The sequence below is a fragment of the Betta splendens genome, chromosome 13 (assembly GCF_900634795.4).
Source record: "Betta splendens chromosome 13, fBetSpl5.4, whole genome shotgun sequence".
NCBI classification, from domain to species: Eukaryota; Metazoa; Chordata; class Actinopteri; order Anabantiformes; family Osphronemidae; genus Betta; species Betta splendens.
The window spans coordinates 20,214,314-20,237,334 of NC_040893.2; the positions used below are offsets into that span (position 1 = coordinate 20,214,314).

The 23,021-nt window shown below is 50.0% G+C and overlaps 3 protein-coding genes across 5 annotated transcripts in view; all 3 read left to right on the plus strand.

Annotated features, from left to right (window-relative positions):
• The window catches only part of LOC114868052 (fibroblast growth factor 12-like), a 16,949-nt gene extending 12,807 nt beyond the window's left edge, over window positions 1-4,142 (plus strand). For all 3 annotated transcript variants that reach the window (XM_029171362.2, XM_029171361.3, XM_029171360.3), the window contains exon 5: window positions 1,174-4,142. In XM_029171362.2, coding sequence (XP_029027195.1) covers window positions 1,174-1,331 — 158 coding nt within the window. In that variant the 3' untranslated portion in view covers window positions 1,332-4,142. The remainder of the gene's footprint in view (window positions 1-1,173) is intronic.
• A 1,455-nt stretch (window positions 4,143-5,597) lies between these two features.
• Window positions 5,598-17,713, plus strand: LOC114868316 (interleukin-1 receptor accessory protein). The gene is made up of 12 exons (XM_029171781.3): window positions 5,598-6,006; window positions 7,696-7,781; window positions 9,311-9,503; window positions 9,665-9,748; window positions 10,562-10,781; window positions 10,873-11,041; window positions 12,947-13,018; window positions 13,737-13,866; window positions 14,553-14,701; window positions 15,621-15,764; window positions 16,700-16,843; window positions 17,004-17,713. Coding segments are annotated over exons 1-12 (1,833 nt in total). The 5' UTR covers window positions 5,598-6,004; the 3' UTR covers window positions 17,444-17,713.
• A 685-nt stretch (window positions 17,714-18,398) lies between these two features.
• Window positions 18,399-20,103, plus strand: LOC129605044 (uncharacterized; the record flags this gene model as incomplete). The annotated part of the gene is made up of 1 exon (XM_055514171.1): window positions 18,399-20,103. A coding segment is annotated over one exon (924 nt), but the record flags the coding sequence as incomplete, so codon positions are not given.
• Window positions 20,104-23,021: the final 2,918 nt, after the last annotated feature.

A 23,021-nucleotide genomic window follows, 5' to 3' on the forward strand; every position in this document is an offset into this window, starting at 1 on the left:
TTGGCCTACGGTAGCCTAGCGCAGCACAAAGACTGGAGCTAGCGGGAACCCGTTAGCCTAGCGTTGGCCTAACATTAGCCTAGCGCAGCACAAAGACTGGAGGTAGCGGGAACACATTAGCCTAGCATTAGCGTAGCACAGCACAAAGACTAGAGGCAGACTTACCTGGCTTAGCTTAAAGATGAGTGTAAATTTGCTGATTTACCATCAAGATATTTGGTTGCTGCTGTTTATTTTAGCGGCACGGTGGTGCAGTGGGTAGCATTGTCGCCGCACAACAAGAAGTTGCTGGGTTCGATTCAAACCGGGCGCCTTTCTGTGTGGAGTTTGCATGGTCTCCCTGTGTTCACATGGGTTCTCTGCAGGTTCTCCGGGTTCCTCCCACGGTCCATTAGGTTAATTGGTCACACTAAATTGCCCCCGAGAGTCTGTTCAGAGGCTGTTGACCTCTGACTCTCTCACTGTACAAGAGAAAAACTGACTGTTGATTGTTATCTTTGTTTGTTGTCTAGTAAATTATTACAATATATTAGCAAATCATAATACTGTTAGACACAGAAGTAGATCAGACATCTAAATCAGACATTTGTAGAGGACTTGGAGACTTGGAGAACTGGAGCATTCACTCGGGCTCAGGTGGCTCTGAGAGGTGACGCCGGGTTCTGAGAGCAGAGGTCGTCCTGCAGGTTCCTCCTCTGAGTTTCAGGACAAGGTGAAGCTCTAATATCACAGATGGAGGTTTAACAGGAAACATGAGGCTCCGTCTCTGCTTTCAGCTGCTCTGCTACTCCATCTTCATTTAAAAATATCGTTCAAATATCACTTTCCCCCTCCTCCCGCCCCTCTGTCCATCCTCTTCCTTCGTGTCCTTCAACTGAAACCCCAGTCAGACTTCTCCTCTGGTTCCTTCTCTTCTTCCACTTCTCTCTTTCTCCCACTCCCCAAATAGAAGGTGAACGGCTGCAGGTGATTTAGTTAACAAACATCTGACAGGTCGATCAAATCACCTGAAGATGAAGTTCACGTGAAGTTAACACAGTTTGTGACAGCAATTATCTTTTGATTTCTTAATCAGATTTTGATTCATTCCACCTTCAGACAGCCCTGCACAAAGCCGTTGCCATGACGACAGCTGCGAACCTGAGGTCACTTGTTCTTCTGCTCTCTTCGCAGTGTGCATGTATAAGGAGCCGTCGCTGCACGAGCTGGAGGAGAAGCTGCTGAAGTCCTCGCGGAGCCCAACGATGAACAGCGAAGAGCGGGCGAGGAGCCTGGAGCGGCAGCGACGGCAGGCGGAGCAGGACGCGTCCACAGACCGGGAGGGGTCATAGCCTGCAGCGCCCCCTGCAGGAGGAGGAGGAGGAGGCGAACTCCCATTGTAACACTCCCTCTGCTCGACAACCACACCAACGACGACGGGACGACGGCGAAAACAAAGAAAAAAATCTCCTTGCTCATCAGAAATCTTTTAATTCTACTGGGGGAGGGGGGAGGGGGAGGGGCTTGTTTGAGGAAAAGTAGGACACTGATGATGATGATTTACAATTTATGCAAAAAGCCCTGCTGAGACGGCACCAGGAGGAGCACAGCTACTCTTCATCACCACATCGTAATCATCATCATTTCTGTCACAATGCTGACAAAATGTTGGAGTGGAGCGAGCGCTCCGAACTCTAAAGCTTTAAGCCATGTAGAAACGTCACCGCCTTTCATTTAGTGAATGCAGGAACCTTCACACTTTCCCCACCGCGCTTCTTCTTCCTTTTCTTCATCTTGTTCTGTCCAATCAGAAAGAAGAGTTTTGGTTCTGTCTTCCTTAGCTGCCACATTGTGTGGGTGGTTTGGTTTGTGGGTCGGGGCATCAATCCTGAAACGTCCTGCTGCTTTTCCTGCAGGAGATCGTCCAGGATCTGGTCTGGTTCTGTCTGGGATTCAGTCTGAACCCAGGTCAGACTGTGGCTGACCACAGGACAACACTGCAGGTTTCTGTCTGTGTTGACCAACACCAGACGTCAGAAAGACGTCTCTGTGCTGCGTTCAGGGTCTGACCAGATGAAACCTTCAGTGTTTCCCAGTGTTGGGAAATTGCAGCAGGAATCTTGCATGAGGCTTCTCCAAAGCGATGCCCCGTGGCTGTTTGTGTGAATGTGACCCGGACTGAGTCGGGTCGACTCCATTTAGCAGTTTAAACGTGAACGATGTCGAGGTGGCGAGAACCTGCAGCCGGAGCAGCCTTAAGGGTGTTCCGTCCTCTACGTCTTCGTCCTTTTAGTCGCTGCAAAGTTTTTCTTTGCCGTTTTCTTCGCGAATAACAGCACAAACATTTAAGAGAGTTCACAACGAAGAAAGGAAATAAATGTTGGTTTTAGCAGGTTTTCCATCATCAGCCCCTTCCTTCAGCAGCACTGCTGTAGTGCAGGTCCCCCAGGACCGGCTGGACGCGGTCCTGGTCCGTCGCCACCTCTGACGGCGCCTTCACGTGTTATTGTCTGTACAATCGAAGCATGTTGAGAAATAACCAGACCAATAATAAAAGTGACGCTCGTCATTTTGATGATCAGCCTTTAATAATCAGCCACAGACATTAGTCACAGCAAAGCCCCATCATCTGTATTAAATGGTGTGCCATCTGTGGCCCATGATGCGTTCAGGTGTCAGCTGATGGGAGGGCTTGGTAACACGCTAACACTGCCCTGAAACTGGAGAGCTGTATCACTCCCTCCTGCCCTGATCTTCATCACCACCTTCTGCTCTGTTCAGCTCTGTACCGTGAAGGAACTGGTCGCAGCAGTGAAAGGTCCCCCTGCTGCCGAACGTCTGCGCAGACGCAGACACAGACGCAGACGCGCCTGCGTGCTCTGTGCTCGTGTTTCAGGGCAGGACAGAACAGACGGGTGTAGAACATCTCTGCCTTTACTCGTCTGGTCTCTGAGTTACTGATCAGGTTTCCAGAAATCGCCTTCGCCTCGTGCTGCTGCATGGCTTCGTGTCAGATCGTATGGAAAACTATTCGTGCCAGAATCTTTACTTCAAGTGTCTTCAGGATTTGAAACCTTTGCATGTTTGTTCTTTGTTTTTGCAGAGCTGTTGTGTGTCAGTGAACTTTTGGATGTGGCTCCAAGTTTAGTATTTTTGATTTTGATCTCACATGTTGCTTCTTAAAAACTCACCCGAAGACCGCGAAGTAGAACACAATTACAAACTCGTGACGTGAGGAAACAAGTCTACGCAGTGATTAGGTGACTGATTAGTGTCAGAATGAGGCCGCGGTGGTTTGTTGCAGTTCTGATGTTTTCTTCCTCTACGTGTGAGACGTGTGAAGGTGGTTTCTGGAAACCCGTCTCCCATCAGCTGACGACACTCGCTTCATTTCTGCATGTTTCCTCAGCTGAGCTGTGACGCATGCTGTGAGTGGCAGGGGGCGGGGCCACACAGGCCGACGCCCATTGGCTGGATTATTGTTTGAATCTTATGTTTTGTGGGTTATGTGGACGATGGGAAAAGGAAGGATGGACTGAACCAATCACAAGCCGCCGTACTGCCTCTGAGAAAGTCTTCCAGTTTGGGGTTTTGGGTAGAACCAATAGGAGTTCTGTGTCCAGTTCTCTGCTGTTACAGAACCAAACCACACAAAGAGAAGGCGGTAGCAGTAGTGTCCTCTCTGACTTCTGTTCTAGAGCTGCTGTAGTTGGATGAGGAGGCTGTAGAATCACAACAGAACCAGGCTTTAAGGTCGCAGATACAGCATCTCTGCCTTCATGTCCTCACCATCATTTTAACACAGGTTGAGCTCAGCAGGACACGACTAATAACGGTTCTGACACCACCCGGACCAGAGGGTTTCAACAGGACTGATGCATTCTGGGATGGTGAAACTGTTTGTATTTCCAGTAAGTGAGCTGAGACGTGGAGGCAGCGGAAGCAGGAGAACTGCTGACATGATGATGTCGTGTCAAAGTGATGATGTCATGTCTGTTGAGTGACAGAGGACTGAAGCCTGAAACGTCTGGATTTGTCTTTGAGTTTGCTGATGTTTGCACCTTTTCTGAGACACCTTCATATATTGCATCATATATTAGAAAATCCATTGCAAATAAATTGCAGCAGGATGAAAAGATGAATAAAAAACGTGTGAAACATGAGCGTATGCCTTGTCTTCATTTAAACCAGGGTCCTCAAACACATCACACCACAGTGACTACAAGAAGGTCCAAGGCAGTTCTACATTCACTCAGCCTGATCCAACAGAACCGCGGGTTGTCTGAAGCAGACAAACCTAAGGCTGTGCTGTGTCATGATGAAGAACCATGACTCATCATTCCACAGGCGTCTTGTGATGAGAAGGCTTCTAGAGCAGAGGACCTGGATCAGATTTACGTCAGAGCACAAGCTCAGAATTGGAAAGAAAAAGCGACACATCTACCAGAAGCAGCCGAGGGCAGTGAAACCGGAACCAACCTCTACCTGCCCGGTGAGGCTGCCGTGCTGTTACAGAAAGTCGCCACCAGGTGGAGACATAACTTCATGAATGACTTCACGTCTGTAACTGAAGCGACGTTGACCTGAATCATCACCGTAACGTAACGTAACGTAAATTTAAAAAAAATATTAAAAACTAAAGTAAACCTTAAGTTTTGAAAACTATTGTGCACATCTACAGCATGGCTTACGGCATAAATAATGTGTGGCAAATGGACGGTAGATGAGGTTATTGCACATCTTTACTTACTCACAGTGTAAAGTCAAAGATATTGCACATTGATATTGTTATGATGATAATGAATTAGTACACCGTGCAGGTACATGTTGTGTCACTGCAGTGCTGTGTTGTAGAGTGTGATGTCTGTGGGAGCAGTGACCTGCAGCAGCTCCTTCCTGCCTGTGGCTGTAACAGTGGTGCTGAAGGAGCTGCTCAGAGCCTCCGTGTGGTTCAGGGGTGGAGGTGTTCTCCATGATGGATGCTAGTTCACCAGCATCCTTCTGTCCTCCACCTCCTCCATGGACAGTGTGCAGCCCAGGACACACTGTGTACTACTGTACTGTACTGCATGCTACTTTAATAGAACACAGTAGTGTAGAGTAGTAGAGTACTACTGCAGTTTATTCAACTGAAAACCTTTAGGTCTCAGCCTTCTCTGGTTATTACTGGTGTCCCTCAAGCTTCGGTGCTGGGGCCCCTCCTCTTCATTATTTACCTCCTTCCCCTTCACAATGTCTTACACAAAATTCAGTATCCAGTTTCACAGCTTTGACACCCAGCTCTATCTGTCCACTGTGCCTGAAGAAAAAAAACTATATATATATATATATATATATATATATATATATATATATATATATATATATATATATATATATATATATATATATATATACACATATATATTGTGTTATAGAATATATTATTGTTGTTGTTAACTACTGCAATAGTACACAGTACTGCAGCCCATGTTTGCACTCTACTCCGCGCGCGCGCGCGTGCGTGCGTGCGTGCGTGCGTGCGTGTGTGTGTGTGTGTGTGTGTGTGTGTGCGCGCGTCTAACGTCGGGAACTCCCTTGGTGTCGTAAAGTGTCAGAGGAGGAGCCGCGTCAACCGGAACACACTCAACTTCTACTTCCTACTCACGCACACACACACAGAGGTGCTGGAACTTTTGTGTTCGTTGGACACGCTTCCTCTTCAGACAGAGTCCAGCTGTCAACAGCTGTCGGTCCGACTCGCCTCTAATCAGTTAATGAGCACGTGACCACATTCCGCGCTCCTCGAGCTCCTGGACCGCTTCCCGGACCAGCGGCACCGGCTCCGTGGCTCCCCGAGATTTACAGCCACGATCGGTCCGTGGATCACCGGTCCGCTCTAGGACGGAGAACTGGAGTTCGGTTCCGTTTGACCCGCTCCGCCCCGCCTGGAGCGGATCCGCCCACACGCCTGACACGCAGCTGTCGAAGCAGGAGGGGTTCGACCCGTCCGAACAGAGCCGAGGAGCCCGTCCTGCCTGCGGCCATGTAAGTCCTGCTTCTTCTATTTAATGATCCGTGTGGACCGCTGCTCTGTTAATGCTGGTACCAGCGGTGCCGGACCGAACTTCTTTGCTTTATTACACATCCGAAATGTGCAGCGCAGTGGCTCGTTTTGCGTCGTGTCGTCTTCTTCAAAGGTCTCATATCACAAGTTTTATATGGATGAGATCGGAACCAACCAGCGTCCTTAGATGACGCATCAGAATTAGGACGAACACGGGACCCAGTTTCGCCGTCCTGCGCCCGAACTAAGCGTACCGTTTACAACCTGAGATCCGGCCAATGGCAGCATCAAAGTTCGGCTCGCTCCGCGCTTTGTGCTGATCCAGGGTCTGTGTGATTCACATCAGACTCAGATCTGATGGGAGGCGGTTGAGAATCGGGTAAAAAACACATGAAATAGATTTGTTCACATTAAAACGAGTCCAATGAGCCTTAAACTGATCCATCAATCATGGTTTAGTTTATCCTTCCGACCAGGTCCACTTGGAGCAGAACCAGGTAAAACCTGTTCCAGTAGCGGACCGGTTCTGGGCCATGGTGACCGGGCTTCACGCTGCTTAATGTCAGAACTCGATGGCACTGTTCGAGGTCACTTTGTGACAAGGTTCCCTGTTTGAAGCGAGCGAGCATCTGCTGCCACAGTTAAGTGGTTCCTATCGATCCAGTCCAATAATCAGATTATTGTCAATCAGATCAGCTCAGACTCTGCAGCGATCAGCAGGACCACGGCTGAACACTGCAGTCCACCTGCATCGTCTTCATCATCTTCATCACGTGTCAGCTGGAAACGGACTCGCACGAGGCTCAGATGTTCAAATGTTAAGCTCAACAGGGATCTGAACCGGCGCCGGGCTGGGACCAGTGCCAGACAGAACCCATCAGCTGCCCTGTGCTGGCGCTGCCGGCCAACGGCGACCGCCTCGTCCTGAGTGGGGGTTTCCTACCTAAAAAAGTAATCTCTCCGACTCGACACGGCCATGTGACGGACGGTTCTATGGAGCGGCCGGGTTCTGGATGTGCCTCCTGGATCCACTAGCTCTGCCTGAGTCCACCGTGACTCCCTCTCTCTCGTTTTCATCCCCGTCCTCAGATTCATGTTCCTCTTCTTCTCCTAAATAATGACTTTTAGTTTTTTAATCAATGTCACTTTTTTCTACATTTAAAACAAAAACCTCTAAAACCCTTGTTGTCTTTATGGGTCAATGACGTCCAACAGACTCAGTGTCTGAGACGCTGCTGCGGGACGTAAGTCGGCAGAACCGCACAAAGCAGGTGCCTGAACAAACACACGGAGCATGAGAGGAGGACCTGAGGTGGAGCCGTCATCCATCCGTCTCCCTTAACGACCAGATTCATCTGCAGCCGCAGCACATTTATGGAGGCGGCTCGGACCGGACCGGGCCGATACCGGCAGCCGTCATTCAGCGAAAACCCAGAAACTCACGTCCCGTCTGAAGTCTATTAGTTCCTGTTTAATTCCTGTTTGTTCACTAAATTACACAAATGTCTTTTAAACTAAACTATATCAAAGCTTTACTCTAAGAACAAAAGCTTTATCCAGAAGCATGAACTAATCTGATCCTAAAGGTCAAAGGTCAGAGCTGCAGCTTGTCGTCACTCTAAAACCCGCTGGTGGTTGAGTTTTGAACCATTGTTTCCGTCTGTGTTCAGGCCGTCGAGCTTCTGCACCTTCGTCTTCCTCCTCATCGGAGCCGCTGCCGTCTCTCCAGCCATCAGTCAGTCCAGCGACCCGACAGGTACGTGACAGCCGGCGCCGCTGCTCCGAGCTCGTTAGAGGCCACAAATCAATGACCGCCAGTTCAACGAGCCGAGTGCAGCGACGGCGGCGCCGCTCGGGAGACGAGCGTCTACGGCAGCGAAATGTGCCAGGGTTCGTTTATTACAAATGTGAAATAGGATCCTGACGCTGCTTTTCTTTCACCTTCCGCCCTGTGGAGGAGGGGGAGGGGGGAGGAGGGGGAGGAGGAGGAGAAAGGGGGGGAGGAGGAGGCGGAAGAGAGGGAGGAGGAGGGGGAGGAGGAGAAAGAGGGGGGAGGAGGAGGGGAAGGAGGAGGGTGAGGCGGAAGAGAGGGAGGAGGAGGAGGAGAAAGAGGGGGAGGGGGAGGAGGAGGGGGAGGGGGAGGGGGAGGCGGAAGAGAGGGAGGAGGAGGGGGAGGAGGAGAAAGAGGGGGGAGGAGGAGGCGGAAGAGAGGGAGGAGGAGAAGAAGGAGGAGGGGGAGGAGAAAGAGAGGGAGGAGGAGGGGGAGGAGGAGAAAGAGGGGGGAGGAGGAGGGGAAGGAGGAGGGTGAGGCGGAAGAGAGGGAGGAGGAGAAGAAGGAGGAGGAGGAGGCGAGGAGAGGAGGAGGAGCTCTCCTCTTTCTGCGGCGCAGGGTTAATTAAAGCTGCAGCCGCGTCCCAGGAGACCAGGGTCGTTTGTGAGGCTGTCTGGGGCAGCGAGCAGGTACCGGATGGATGGAGACGAGGCGGCCGCCCCACAGCGGCCCAGAGAGTGCGGGGGGCTCAGCCATTAGTGGGGATGGATGCGAGGAGGAGGAGGAGGAGGAGGAGGACAATGACGTCGATGCTGCAGCGTTTTAATAGAAAGACTAATACTCGAGCAAGGAGAAGCTGACAGCTCAATTACCAACACACACTCATCAGTCTGAAACGGGTCGCGGTCGGTACCCGCTTCTGGTTCTGGTCGGTGTAAGTCGACAGAAGCCTTCAGTGATCCAGTTCCAGTGGTTCTGGAGGTTGTTCCTGTGGTTTGGTTTGGGTTCCAGGGTTTTACCCATCAATTTGTTCTGGATTTGGTGGGTTCTCTGAGGTTCTGATGATCTGAGACCAACTGATGACATGCTGAGCTTTATTATTTCTGTTTTATTTCTCCCGCTGACACTAACATGCTCTGACTGCTGGGTTCAGTGTGAAGGTCCGGGTCAGAATCCGGATCTCCAGAGATAAGAGCACCACTTACAGTACGGTACCGTGGGTCGGAGGTTTAATGTGGAGCTGAAGTGTAATGACAGCGCCAGTTAACGATGACATCCACTAAGCTCTGTTTGATTCTCACATAAAAGCTTCTGGATCAGAACCAGGCTCCACTCCTCTTCCCGTTCGCTCTGTCAAACTCTAATCACACAACCATAAAACAGCTTTATTACATCTGCCACGACTTTTTCTGCTTGTTTTCCTGGTTCTGGGTCGGGTCCGGTCCGGTCCGGTCCGGTCGGGCTTCCTGTAGCATGCTTGGTGCTGTGACCTAGTGTTTGTCGTCCCGTCTCAGAACCCATGTGCTACGACTGGGGCGTGTCCAGGGAGGCGGTGTCGGTGGTGGAGGGCCAGCCCGGTTGGCTGTCCTGCCCTCTGTTCTCCCACCCGTCCGTCTACAACTACACCTCCAGCCAGAACACGGGTCACAACCTGTTCTGGTACCGCGTGCCCGAGGGCCACGACCTGGAGCAGCCCATCTCACTCAGGTAAGTGGCACCGGGGTCAAAACCGCAGCCAGGTCGGGTCAGTGACTGATGTTCTAATGTTGTTCTAATGGACCCGCTCAGATGGTTCTAATGGACCCGCTCAGATGGTTCTAATGGACCCGCTTAGACTCTGATGAGTGAACGATGCTTCTGCTCCTCAGCTCACGGATCAGCAAGGACCGAGAGAGACTGTGGCTGCAGCCGGCCAGCGCCGCCGACGCCGGCCAGTACATCTGCATGCTGCGGTAAGAGCCCGAGGAGAGGGACCGGGTCCACAGACCCGGTTCAGAGCAGCTGAGCCGGCACCGGGCCGGAGCTGCATGAGTCCAGGTCACAGAACACGGTCAGAACTCTGCGCGCGGAGCAGACACGCGCTGGATCTGCTGTGAGACCCTGAACTTCTGAGCTGCACCAGAACCAGGGCTTTTGGACCATGGTCACGTTTCTCCGCCTGATCACACGATAATGTTGATTCTGGATGATGAAAGTTTACCTCACGTGTGTGGACGAAGCCAGTAGTTGTGTGTTTTTATATCTAACAGCAGCGGCTTCTCAGCGCCTGCTGTGTGAAGTAACAGGTCACAGAGACTCTTCTATTTTGGATTTTGGCAGAATCGTTGAAAAGGAATTTCTGGGATGAACTCCAGGGAGCGTTTGAGTAAACACTTATTGTTGATGTTAGAACGGACCCAGATGTGTGTCTGACGTAGTCTGGGTCTGAGCCCGGATCGGTAGATGAGCGCGTCCGGGACCGCTGGGTTCTCAGGCTGAGACCGGGTTCTCTCTTTTTTTTCTTCCTCTTTGATGACGTCATCACTTGTAATAAATCCAAACGTCAAAGCAGTGGCGCTTTCACTCGTCTGTTTCGGTCAAACCCGGCGTCCGGGTCCGGCTTCTGACTGCTGGTCCCGGATCCATTTCCCACCAACTCGACCCATTTCCTGATGCTCTCGGCTCGTCGTCGCACTAGAACCCTGTGACCGCCGGGCTCCGGCGCCGCTCTGCTGCGTCCCACATAAATGCTTGGTTCTGATGACGTCTCTGTCTGTGTCCTGCAGCAACAAGTCGTCCTGCAGTAAGATCACCATGCACCTGGAGGTTCTACCCGGCGGGGCGGCGCTGGGAGACAGGTGTCCGCCCCAGGGAGCGGTGGAGCCCGCTCAGGTGGTCATTCCCATGCAGGAGGATAAGCGTCTGCACTGTCCACATCTGCAGGACGCCGCCAAGATGGCCGACGGCGAGCCCAGCGTGGCCTGGTACCACGTCAGGGACGGCCCGGTAATACGCGCTCGATGAGACCGGACCGCTTCCGACAAACTGGGCCGTCAGAACCAAGCGTTTGTGTAACAGGGTCCATGTTGTGTCTCAGAGGTGCGACCCGTATCCGTTCTGGAACAGCGACCGGCAGCAGGTGGGGTCCAGTCTGCAGGTGTACGTGATGCTGATCCAGTACCAGGGCATTTACCTGTGCACAGTGAGCTACCTGAGAAAGGGGCGGAGCCTGAGCTTCACCAGGAGCATCAACGTCACGGCAGTGTGTGAGGCAGCACGAGTACACCAGAACCACACGCACAGAACCACACGCAGAGCTGAACCCAGAACCACACACAGAACTATACCCAGAACTAAACCAAGAACCACAATCAGAGCTAAACCTAGAACCACACGCACAGAACCACACACGCAGAACCACATGCAGAGCTGAACCAAGAACCACACGCGCAGAACCACACGCAGAGCTAAACCCAGAACCACACACAGAACTATACCCAGAACTAAACCAAGAACCACAAACAGAGCTAAACCCAGAACCACACGCAAAACCATGCACAGAACCACATACAACCTAAACACAGAACTAAACCGAGAACTAAACACAGAACCACAAACAGAGCTAAACCTAGAACCAAACCCAGAACCACACACAGAGCTAAACCCAGAACTAAACCCACTACCACACATAGAACTAAACACAGAACCACACACAACCACACAGAACTAAACACAGAGCCACACGCAGAACACAGAACCACAAGCAGAACTAAATACAGAACCACACACAGAACTAAACCAAGAACTAAACCCAGTACCACACATAGAACTAAACCCAGAACCACACGCAGAACCATGCACAGAACCACACACAGAGCTAAACCCAGAACCACACACAGAACTATACCCAGAACTAAACCAAGAACCACAAACAGAGCTAAACCCAGAACCACACGCAAAACCATGCACAGAACCACATACAACCTAAACACAGAACTAAACCGAGAACTAAACACAGAACCACAAACAGAGCTAAACCTAGAACCAAACCCAGAACCACACACAGAGCTAAACCCAGAACTAAACCCACTACCACACATAGAACTAAACACAGAACCACACACAACCACACAGAACTAAACCCAGAGCCACACGCAGAACACAGAACCACAAGCAGAACTAAATACAGAACCACACACAGAACTAAACCAAGAACTAAACCCAGTACCACACATAGAACTAAACCCAGAACCACACGCAGAACCATGCACAGAACCACACGCAGAGCTAAACCCAGAACCAAACCCAGAACCACACACAGATCTAAACCCAGAACCACACACAGACCTAAACCTAGAACCACACACAGAGCTAAACCCAGAACCACACGCAGAACCATGCACAGAACCACACGCAGAACTAAACACAGAACCTAACCCAGTACCACACATAGAACTAAACCCAGAACCACATACAGAACCATATGCAGAGCTAAACCCAGAACCAAACCCAAAACCACACGCAGAGCTAAACCCAGAACCACACGCAACCTAAACACAGAACTAAACCGAGAACTAAACACAGAACCACAAACAGAACTAAACCTAGAACCAAACCCAGAACCACACACAGAGCTAAAACCAGAACTAAACACAGAACCACACACAACCACACACAGAACTAAACCCAGAACCACACGCAGAACACGCACAGAACCACACACACAGAACCACACACAGAACCACACGCAAAGCTAAACCCAGAACCAAACCCAGAACCACACACAGAACTAAACACAGAACCACACACAAAACTAAACACAGAACTAAACCGAGCACTAAACCCAGAACCACAAACAGAGCTAAACCTAGAACCAAACCCAGAACCACACACAGAGCTAAAACCAGAACTAAACCCAGTACCACACACCGAACTAAACACAGAACCACACACAACCACACACAGAACTAAACCCAGAACCACACGCAGAACACGCACAGAACCACACACAGAACCACACGCAGAGCTAAACCCAGAACCACACGCAGAACCATGCACAGAACCACACGCAGAGCTAAACCCAGAACCAAACCCAGAACCACACGCAGAACTAAACCCAGAACTAAACCCAGTACCACAGTCACACACTGTGTTCTGTCTGATTCCCCCAGATCCGTCTATTTTGCCTAAAGAACCCAGCATCCTCCAACCCAACAGCAACCAGGTGTTCACTGTGAAGCTAGGTGAGCAGCAGAACCGGCGCTGGTCCACTCGGGCCTTGTGTGATGTTATGTGTACCCACCACCAGCAACACAGTTTAGCACTGATGATTGCAGTCAAAGGTCAGAATCACTGAACCTGTTTGCTCCGTGTGGCGTAATGGCGCATTCAGGTGACGTTTGATGGACTCTTCACGGCTCAGTTGGTCCAGACCTGTGTTGGGTCTTTGTGATTCATCCCCCTAAAGCATGGCTCTTAGAACATAACAGTGATGGGGAAGCTGAACATCCCCAACAACTTTTAAATTGGTTTTCCTGAGAGCAGCTCCGTGGAGATTCAACATTCGAAAACTTAATTGTCCGTGCAGAATTGGTGGAGGCTGCGGGAGCTGGAGTCATAAACAAGTCACACGTCCCAGAGTAAAGCCTACAGGCAGGAACAGCCAGACTCTGTCTCATCACGGCGTGATGGCAGCGTCGGCTCTGATTGGCTGTTCATCTCAGCCAATTAGAGCTCACTGAGCTGCTGTAGGATGTGTGCTGCGAGTCTCAGGCGCTCAGCGATGGCTCCACGCACAAAAAGCGAACTAGAATCACGCTGTCATGAAGGAGTAGCTGGATTAGGTTCGTTAAACGGGTCACCAGCCAGGTGACTTCATGTCATTGTGTCCTGCTCACACTAGGACCTGGTCCTGTTCTGTAGCATTTTCTTGGCATCAATACATCTTTATGTTCTTGTCAGACACGGAGGTGCGCCTGAAGTGCACAGGTCTCTTCCCCTACCTGGAGTCTGGGACCTGGGACATCTGGTGGACAGTTGATGGGAAGACGGTGGACCAACTTGCTGATCACCGGTTCTCCAAAGACAACAGGTAGGAAAAAACGTCCCTCACAGCCAGTGGCATTTGTGACCTCATCGTGGTGGGCGTGGCTGTAGATCAACCATGTGACCTCATCATGGTGGGCGTGACTGTAGGTCAACTAGCAGTTCTGACACATGTGTGACCTCATCGTGGTGGGCGTGGCTGTAGGTCATCGTATGTGACCTCATCGTGGTGGGCGTGGCTGTAGTTCATCGTATGTGACCTCATCGTGGTGGGCGTGGCTGTAGCTCAACCGTGTGTGACCTGATCGTGGTGGGCGTGGCTGTAGGTCATCGTGTGTGACCTCATTGTGGTGGGCGTGACTGTAGGTCATCGTATGTGACCTCATCGTGGTGGGCGTGGCTGTATATCAACCGTGTGTGACCTCATCGTGGTGGGCGTGGCTGTAGGTCATCGTATGTGACCTCATCGTGGTGGGCGTGGCTGTAGATCAACTGTGTGTGACCTCATCGTGGTGGGCGTGGCTGTAGGTCATCGTATGTGACCTCATCGTGATGGGCGTGGCTGTAGGTCATCGTGTGTGACCTCATTGTGGTGGGCTTGACTGTAGGTCATCGTATGTGACCTCATCGTGGTGGGCGTGGCTGTAGATCAACTGTGTGTGACCTCATCGTGGTGGGCGTGGCTGTAGGTCAACTAGCAGTTCTGACACGTGTGTGACTGTCTATCTGTAGACAGGTGAAGTACGACTTTGGGGACCGGACCGAGGAGAGTCTGCTGATCATCCAGAGGTTCCAGGTGGAGGACCTGAGGAAGGAGTACAACTGCTCTGTGAGGAACGCCAGAGGCTTCGACACGCGCCGAGCTCAGCTGCAGGAGGAAGGTGAGGATGAAGCCAACGGCTCCGAAGCGTTTCCTCCCACTCAGGATTTTATTTTCTGATACTTTAAACTTCTACCTGTCACATATCATCACGCTCTTATTACAGTGTATTAGAGGCTGAGATAGATTTTACACAGCCGCTGAAGCCAGGTCGGACACATCGTACTTTCATCCCTTGGCTCTTGGACGTGTTCAGGCTGTTTCTGTTGAATGTGTTTGGAATGTGTGTGGGTTCTGATGAGCTCATGCTCGTGGGAACCTTCCTGCACTGACTGAACAGACGCTGATTGTGACGCAGGAGGTTCTGCTGCGTTCTGCTTTCGTCCTCTGACTGTATCAATGAATAGCGAAGTTGAACTAAGACCTGGCTGGACATTTCTGTGCAGTATCCCACCACACTGCAGGATCCGCCCACAACAGAGCACAGTGAATGAGAAGCTCAAAGCGTAGCTGAACTCTGAACTCATCTGAAACGGTTTCAACCAAATCCATCAGATACTGATTCACGTCTGGAGGAGGAGCAGGAGAACGCGCGTGGTTAAACTGCCTCAGCCTTTGCTGATGTGGTGGTGGAGCCTGGGCTGCTTTGTCTGTGCTGGTCCCTGCTTTGACCTTCACCCACACCTTGATTGTAAAAGGTGTGTTGTGCCACTGCAGTGAAATCAAGCTGAACTGTGTGCATCCTCATTCACTGATCACACTTCACTTGGCTTCATTCTCTGGGCTCGTCGGCGTCCCGGTCCGACCATGTTACCGCTGCCATCGCTGTTCCTCAGCACAGACGGGTTCGGTTTCATGTGTCGTGTCTCGTGTTTTGTGTTGTTGGACTGGGTCTGAGCGTGTGTGTAACGCTGGCTGGGCTTCCAGATGCTTCGCTACCGTCTTTGTGTGTTAACTGTGCTCTGGACCCTCTCTTGCAGCGTCTCTGCCGTCGGTGGAGCTGGGCTGGGGTCTCGGCGTGACCCTCGTCCTCATGCTGCTTCTCTTCGTCGTCTATCACGTCTTCTGGCTGGAGCTGCTGCTGCTCTATCGCTCCTGGTTTGGCTCCGACGAGCGACACACGGGTGAGTTTCAAAGAGGGACTTAATTTTATTAATGACTGTTGCTGTCGAGAGAAACCAGTAATAAACGCGATGTGTAGTTTTTGCCATGTGACTGAAATATCTTCACTCACTCAGTTTTTATTTCCTTATACAAATTTTATTTCTTGAGTTTAATGGCGATCTTTTTGTCCGGCAGCAGTTTGGAAGCATTTAGCATTTATTTATTAAACCTTACACTGGAGAATGAATGTTTTCCTCACGCTGCCAGTTTTACTCCATCAACCTTTAGCAGCAGAGTTATAGCAAAGCTTTCAACTCAGAGACAGGAAAATATCGACTGAAGTTGGTTCTAAAGTTGGGATATAGAAGAGAACCTACACTTAGAGTGAGACGGACCCATGCAGAGCAGTGTGTCGTCAGCATGTGGGGCAGGAAATGTCTGAGATAAAGGCAGCAAGTTGTAGTTTACACGAACATCAGCATTTAGATAAGTATTACGCAAAAGTTTCCACAGATGTTTAACTTGACATTTACATCTCAAATGTGAAATCCGAACGGTGGTTTCCTGAGTTCACAGCATTCGCTCGTCACCATGGTCTATTAACTGGTGTGTGTGTGTGTGTGTGTGTGTGTGTGTGTGTGTGTGTGTGTGTGTGTGTGTGTGTGTGTGTGTGTCTCTGTGTGTCTCTGTGTGTGTGTGTGTGTGCTATTGTGTGTGTCTGTGTGTTATCTGTGTGTATTGAGTTGTGTTATGTCTGTCTGTTCGGTCTGGTCATGTCTGTCGCTGTTTATGTCTGTATGTTCTGTCTGGTCTGTCTTGTGTATCTGTGTGTGTGTGTGTGTGTGTGTGTGTCTGTGTCTGTGTGTCTCTGCGTGTCTGTGTGTGTGTGTGTGTGTGTGTGTGTGTGTGTGTGTGTGTCTGTGCCTGTCCGTGTGTGTGCACGCGTCACATCCAGACGATAAGGAGTACGACGTGTACATCTCCTACGCCAGGAACAGTGAGGACGAGCACTTTGTCCTGTCCACGCTGCGCAGCGTCCTGGAGAACCAGCTGGGTTACTCTGTGTGCATCTTTGACAGAGACAGTCTGCCAGGAGGGAGTGAGTGCTCAGTCCACACACACACTGTAGCCACGAAACATCCATCCGTCATTTGTTCATATGCAGTCGTTCATCCATCCATCCATCCCTCCCTCCGCTCACTCATTCATGATCACTCATTCATTAGTCCATCCACATTAACCCCCCTCTCTCCCTGCAGCCATCACTGATGAGACTCTGAGTTTCGTAGCTCGCAGCCGGCGCCTCCTGGTGGTGCTGAGCCCAGGCTACGCCTCCCAGGGCTCCCAGGCTCTGCTGGAGCTGAAGGCTGGCATCGACAGCATGGCACGGGGCGGGCACCTGCGGGTGATCCTGGTCCAGTACAAGCCGCTTCTAAGGAAGGGCTGGGTCAAGGAGCTGAGGAGGGCCCGTGTGGCGCTGACTCTGGTCCGATGGAAGGAGCACAAGTCCAGTGAGCTGACGTCCCGCTTCTGGAAGAGGTTGAGGGTGGAGCTACCTGTGAGGAGGGTGAGCAGCAAGAGCGAGAAGGAGGATGCAGCTCTGTTGAGGCTGCACAGCCAGAACAGCACACACTCCCAGACGGGCCTCCTCATCAGCGCCACCAAGTGCCCCGAGACAATGTTCCGCTCCGTGGTGTAGCCATGGGAGGATCCACACATGGAGCCAACAGACCTCCACGTTTGCTCCAGCTCCGGGGTTGGAGACATTTCTCACATTTTCCACTTCAGTCATCATTGCTGAACCATTACCATGAATCATGCTTCATTTGCACCTTATCTCTGTGTGTTTGATGTTTAAAAGCTTGTGAAGAACTGGCTCAGCTGGAACTGGGTTGTTGTGCATCTTCGGGCATTTTTGAGTCAAGTCAGTGTTGTAGATTTTCTTAATAAAAATTAGTTTTGAAAAATGGCTGTTTACAAAAGCAAATGTGTTTGTTTAGCGTGGAGTGAAGTTAGCGGTTGTTTCCCTGAAGGCAGCAGCACCACATGAAGTGCTTTATAATCCGCCAAAGTCTCGAATCAGACGCAAAAGCATCAGGTTTGAGGACGATGTAACACTGAACTCTAAACGAAGTCCAGAAAGATTCAGTATTAAATTTAAATAACAAATATTTTTCCTCAAACATGTCATTTGTCTCCTTTAACCGCTGCAGCTTGCATCCTGAAGACGTTCCTGCTGTACAATTTAGATCCCTGCACATTCTGTGTGTAGAAAATACAGTTTATTATCATTTGTCCTATATTATTGTGATTACGCAGAGGAAAACATTCATATCTAACGAATAAATTCCTCTCTTGCACCAGAATCACCACTGTGGGACTTTGTCCCCATTTGAAATATGTCATTTCTAAATATGTTTTCATCTCCTTATTTGGTGCAACTTCCTGTACCACATCACTGAGTCTGTGCTCGGAGTTGACCACGAGAAAGACATTTACAGGTGCAAAAATATTACTATAAGTGCAGCTGAAACAAATGTGAGAGAACAGGAGGCTGTTTGGAGCTTTCAGTCAGGACGTCTGGAGGTGGAGTTCAGACATCTGGACCCCCGACTGCAAGGACTCAGTGTTGTGCGTCCATCAGTGTCTGATGGTTTAGGGAGCGGGTCAGAGTAAAGGGTACGAGTACCACTACTGCTGGAGCTGAAGGCTGTCTAATTGTTCTGACTCTGTCCATCTGTCTTCTGTCAGACCTGTCGGAGTCCGTCCTGCAGTCGATGCAGCGGAGCCGACGCCTCCTGTTCGTCCTCAGTCCTGACTTCCTGGCAGATAAAAGCTTCAGCCTGTTGGAATGTCGTCTGGGTCTGTACCTCCAGCATGGCCACCGGGCCTCCATCGTCGCTCTTGTGCTCCGCTCAGTGAGCAAGCTGCCCTGTGTGGAGGCGGCTCAGGTACGGCAGGCTGCTGTCAGCACCGTGTCATGGCGAGGGGCTCGATCCGAACCTCTCCAGTCTCGGTTCTGGTTGCGTCTAAGGCTGACGTTGCCTGTCAGGCCGCTCGCTTTGGGCAGGAGGCTGATTGACAGCACGTCATCTCACTCAGACCTGGCTGCACTGGCACTGCAGAGAGCCCAGCAGATCCACATCCAGAGAGACAAAGCCAATCAGAACCGCAAGAGCAAGCGGGCTTCAGGCAAACTGAAGTGCCAGGACCAGCAGGTCCTACTCAGAGACAGAGACAGGTTAAAGAGGGGGGCCACGGGCAGAAGGGAGGGGCCACAGCACATCAGGAGCTGCCCAGGATGCACTGGGTTTGTTGGCCAGGTAGAGCCCAGTGGGGCGGAGCTAACAGTAGAGACGGAGCTACAGCAGGCGATGGACAGAACCAGGATTAGGCCAAAAGTGGTTCCAAACACAGAGCCACCCCCCGAGACAGGCACACACTCAGATCCAGACATCCTTCACCCCAATCCTGATCCGAACAACCCAGGTGAACAGAACCAACAGCAGCAGATGACTGGTTCCAGGACTGAGTATAACGGACGTCAGCAGGAAGAGGAAGAGCTCGGTGATGCATAGTGATGCATGGTGTGCGTTTCTCTTTTAGTTGCTGTACTATGGACGGTACCACGTCCATAGTGTAAATCAAAAATAAATGAAATAAAATGTGAGGAACAGAGTCTGTGCAGCTGCTGCTTCGTAGCTTAGTCGAGCCATGTTTAGAGTGTGATCAAACCAAACTCCAAGTCATCATGTAATTACTTTGTATGGTAGCTTTAACGGTTGATGTTAGAGTCTGAGGGATTCACAGGAAACAGCACATAACGGTATCACTGTCAGATTCACAGTAGGCAACTGAGGAAAGTGGTCAGGAAGCTGTGGAAAGTCACATACACGGAAGGTGAAACCAAAAAACATCCATTCATGCTGTTTATTGGTGACAGAGTTTGGGGACTTTCATGGCAGACGTGAGTCATGTCGATGGTTAATGTCATCTTTGCAGCTTGTGTGGTTTTTGTGTGGTTTCTGTTTTAGTAAAGAAAACCGCGTCTTGTTGTAATGAAATGCTTTATTTTTATCTTTATCTGAATCTAAACTAAAATTCTTCTACTTTCCATAAACAGGTTTTGGTGGACTACAGGATTTATTCGGCTTTATTTAACCTTAAGATCTATACAACATTTATTTTACGGAGTAACGTTTTATATTAACAATAGAGACTGAAGTTAAAGAAGACAATATGTTTCACATACATCTGCCTCTGTTTAATGAAAGAGTTGAACAGAGTGCCAGCTTTCTGTGTCGTTATTTATTGTATTCTATCATTTATAGAATAATGTTAAATAAAAGGTGAACATGTTCTGTCTTTCATTTCCCGCCCCTCTCCGGTCCAATAGGTGGCGGTAACGGACCTACTGTACGTCCTTAAACGTCACTGCGACAGGCGTCAACAACAGAGGGCGCTGTTTACGGGTGTAAGGACTGAAACGGCGAAGAAGGAAAATGAGCCGTTGTTAAAGCTGAGTCTAGTTTTGTGCCCCTTTTTACAGCTGAATGTAAAAACTACACGTCATCCAACCAGTTCAGACAGATCAAGTACTGTTAAACTCAGGAAGAGTCGACTTGTGGTCCACAGATGGCGGCCATTTCCTGGAATCTGGATTTATGCTGGATTATTAAAAAAACGGGAGCTTCGTAAACAACCACATAACCGACAACATATTGGTTAGTTAAATGTTAGCAGAACTGACGCTTCTGTTCTAACTCACTGACCCGGATGTTAGATTGGCGGGCTAATAGCCAATCAGTGACGTCACATTCCGGCAATTCCGGATTTTTTCCTAATAAACACTTAACAGGCCATCAAACATATCAGGGGAATAAGCATCATTTAAATACACATTAGAGACAGTGCTGGTGTTCAAAACACGCTTTTATGAAACCGTTTATAAATGTATGTTTAAATCTTCTAGCTGCTGGTTCCTGTGTGGATCATCCAACTGTTCACCGACACGTCAGATTCCATGTGAGTTGGGATTTACATTGGATCGTAACAATAAGCCTGATTGGACGATTTGTTTCATTGCTGTTGTCTGCAGTCGCTGAGGAATGAGGTTCTACTGGGTTTAAAACAAAATACTGATTTAATGTAGGAGAAACTTCATTTTGAAATCTTGATGGTACCTGATTTTGGCAGTGAAGAATGTGGAAAGAAGTAAAAATCATCAGGTTTCACTGCTTCTATTGTTTCCACGATTAAACAATAGATGCGTAGGTTCTAAGTGTCTCCTCCAGCTCCCTGAACCCCCAAAAAGGGACTTGGATCCTCTGACCACATGCTCTTGGTGATGCCAAGACTGAGACTGAAGCTGATGATGTCACAGCCCTTGAACCCATAAACATCCTCTCTAGCGCAGCACCTGCACCTAAAGGCCCGTTTTGACGCCTGTGGAGTGTTTTATGTATTCATTGTGCGAATCACACCTAGAGAGACTTGGCAGAGTAAACATCAGGTCTGAAGCAGCCTCTTCGTATAAAGTGTAATTATTCAGAGCTCGTCTCGGAGCATCGTCCATCATTTGCTGCTGTTGCCCAGTGGATCAATAGGAAAACGGCCCTGTTGATTTAGGCACTTAAAGCGTGTGCGTCCTGCAGCTCGGGACCAATAACAGCCTATTGTTTTGCCTGTTGAAGCTGAGTGCATGTGCACAGGGCACCGCACGTTAGTTAGGAAGTAGATGAGCTTTGGTTGGGAGGCTTTTCCATTTGTCCTCTTTATTGATTGAGGGCGCCTGGCATCGATAGCACAGAGCATGCTGATAGAATCTGCATTAGGTTCTTGTGTTCTGTAGACGTCCAGAGAGCCTGCATGCAGTAAGTCTCCGTGCAATGATGAGGACATGCATCGTCCCGCTGATGAATTCACTCGGGACGGGGGTTAACGAGGGTCTGCTTTGTGACAACACAGTTTAGTGACATGGAGGCACAGACACGCGTGATAGCCTTTAATATGAAATATCTGGGACTGTGTGAGAAAGAGAACCGTCTCCAGAAATACAAAGCTCTAATGAAATAGAACCTTTTTTATCCTTTGCTGCTCAGTTGAGGTTTTTAATGTGAACTGATCGTTGTTGGTTGATTAATATTAGCTTTGTGAGGGTGGTTGAACTTTGTTGTGGACTTGACCTTTAGCCTCTCAGATCCATCTCCACCCGTCGGTGGTGATTGTGCTCGGCCCAATAGAGCAGGCAAAAAGCGCCTCATCAGCGTTTACTGATGTGAGCTGCAGCTCGGCGCAATGCCGCCTTCGCTCTGACGCCATCCGTCATCGTGAGGACGGCTGCCAAGCAACGCTCGCTGGCTCCACATGGCGTCTGCGTGTACGAACACACCTGAGGGCGTCACACAGTTGCTCTGTGCTTTCTCTCCCTTGTCCTCGTCAGCAGATCATTTCTGCTGCTTTGTCTTAATACGACTCAGCTCTAAAAGGCAGGTCAAAGGTCACGCTCTCTGTGGAGACGTTTTGGGCTTTTCCCCGTTGTCATGTGTTGAAACACGGGTTTCAGGTTTCTGTGTTGAACAAGCGTTTGCTTGTGAGCTGCATTGACTGCGCACAGGTTCCGTGTGGGCGGACGTGTGTTTATCTTTGAGTCGAAGGTCGACTGCACTGGTCGAGTTTCATTCCACACGCCTGGAACACGCGACTGCCGTCATTTGATCCAACAGAAGCTCAGCCTTGCAACTCGCTCCTCCTCCGCCTTCAGGTTCCTGTAGATTTCAGCCCTGAAGGAAGAGCTCCTCCTCAGGCTGACGTTCTGCACCACAGCGCAATCCTGCGGCTGCCGCGTGTTGTCGCTGTCGCACAGATTTGGTTGCAGCGTTTGATACAGTTGTGTCACGGACACTTTCCCATCCTTCAGATTCATTCTCTACTTCCTGTACGCGTGTGACTTCTTTGCAGCCGTCCTCCATCAGACAGGGATGTGTGATCTGTGTGTGCCTTTGGGTTAATTGTTGAGCAAAAGTATGTTGGTGTGTAGTTACTCATCCTCACACAGAATGTTGTAAAGTCTCACCAAGCATGAAACTAAGAGCAGACACAAACGGTAGTAAAAGTAGCAAATCTATTTTCAATGTTTAACTGGAATAGGATAATTAAAGGTAAACAGCAGCCTTCGTAGTCTAATGCTGTGGTTCTGTAACTTGATGGTGGGGTGGTTCTGGTTCTGTGCAGATGTGTGGAGTAACATCACTACTAGGGCCAGTGGCAGATGTGCG

Coding starts and splice junctions, on each gene's coding strand:
- LOC114868316 (XM_029171781.3), top strand. Junction 13,019..13,736: donor GGTGTTCACTGTGAAGCTAG/GTGAGCAGCAGA, acceptor TGTTCTTGTCAG/ACACGGAGGTGCGCCTGAAG. Junction 15,765..16,699: donor CTCCGACGAGCGACACACGG/GTGAGTTTCAAA, acceptor CGTCACATCCAG/ACGATAAGGAGTACGACGTG.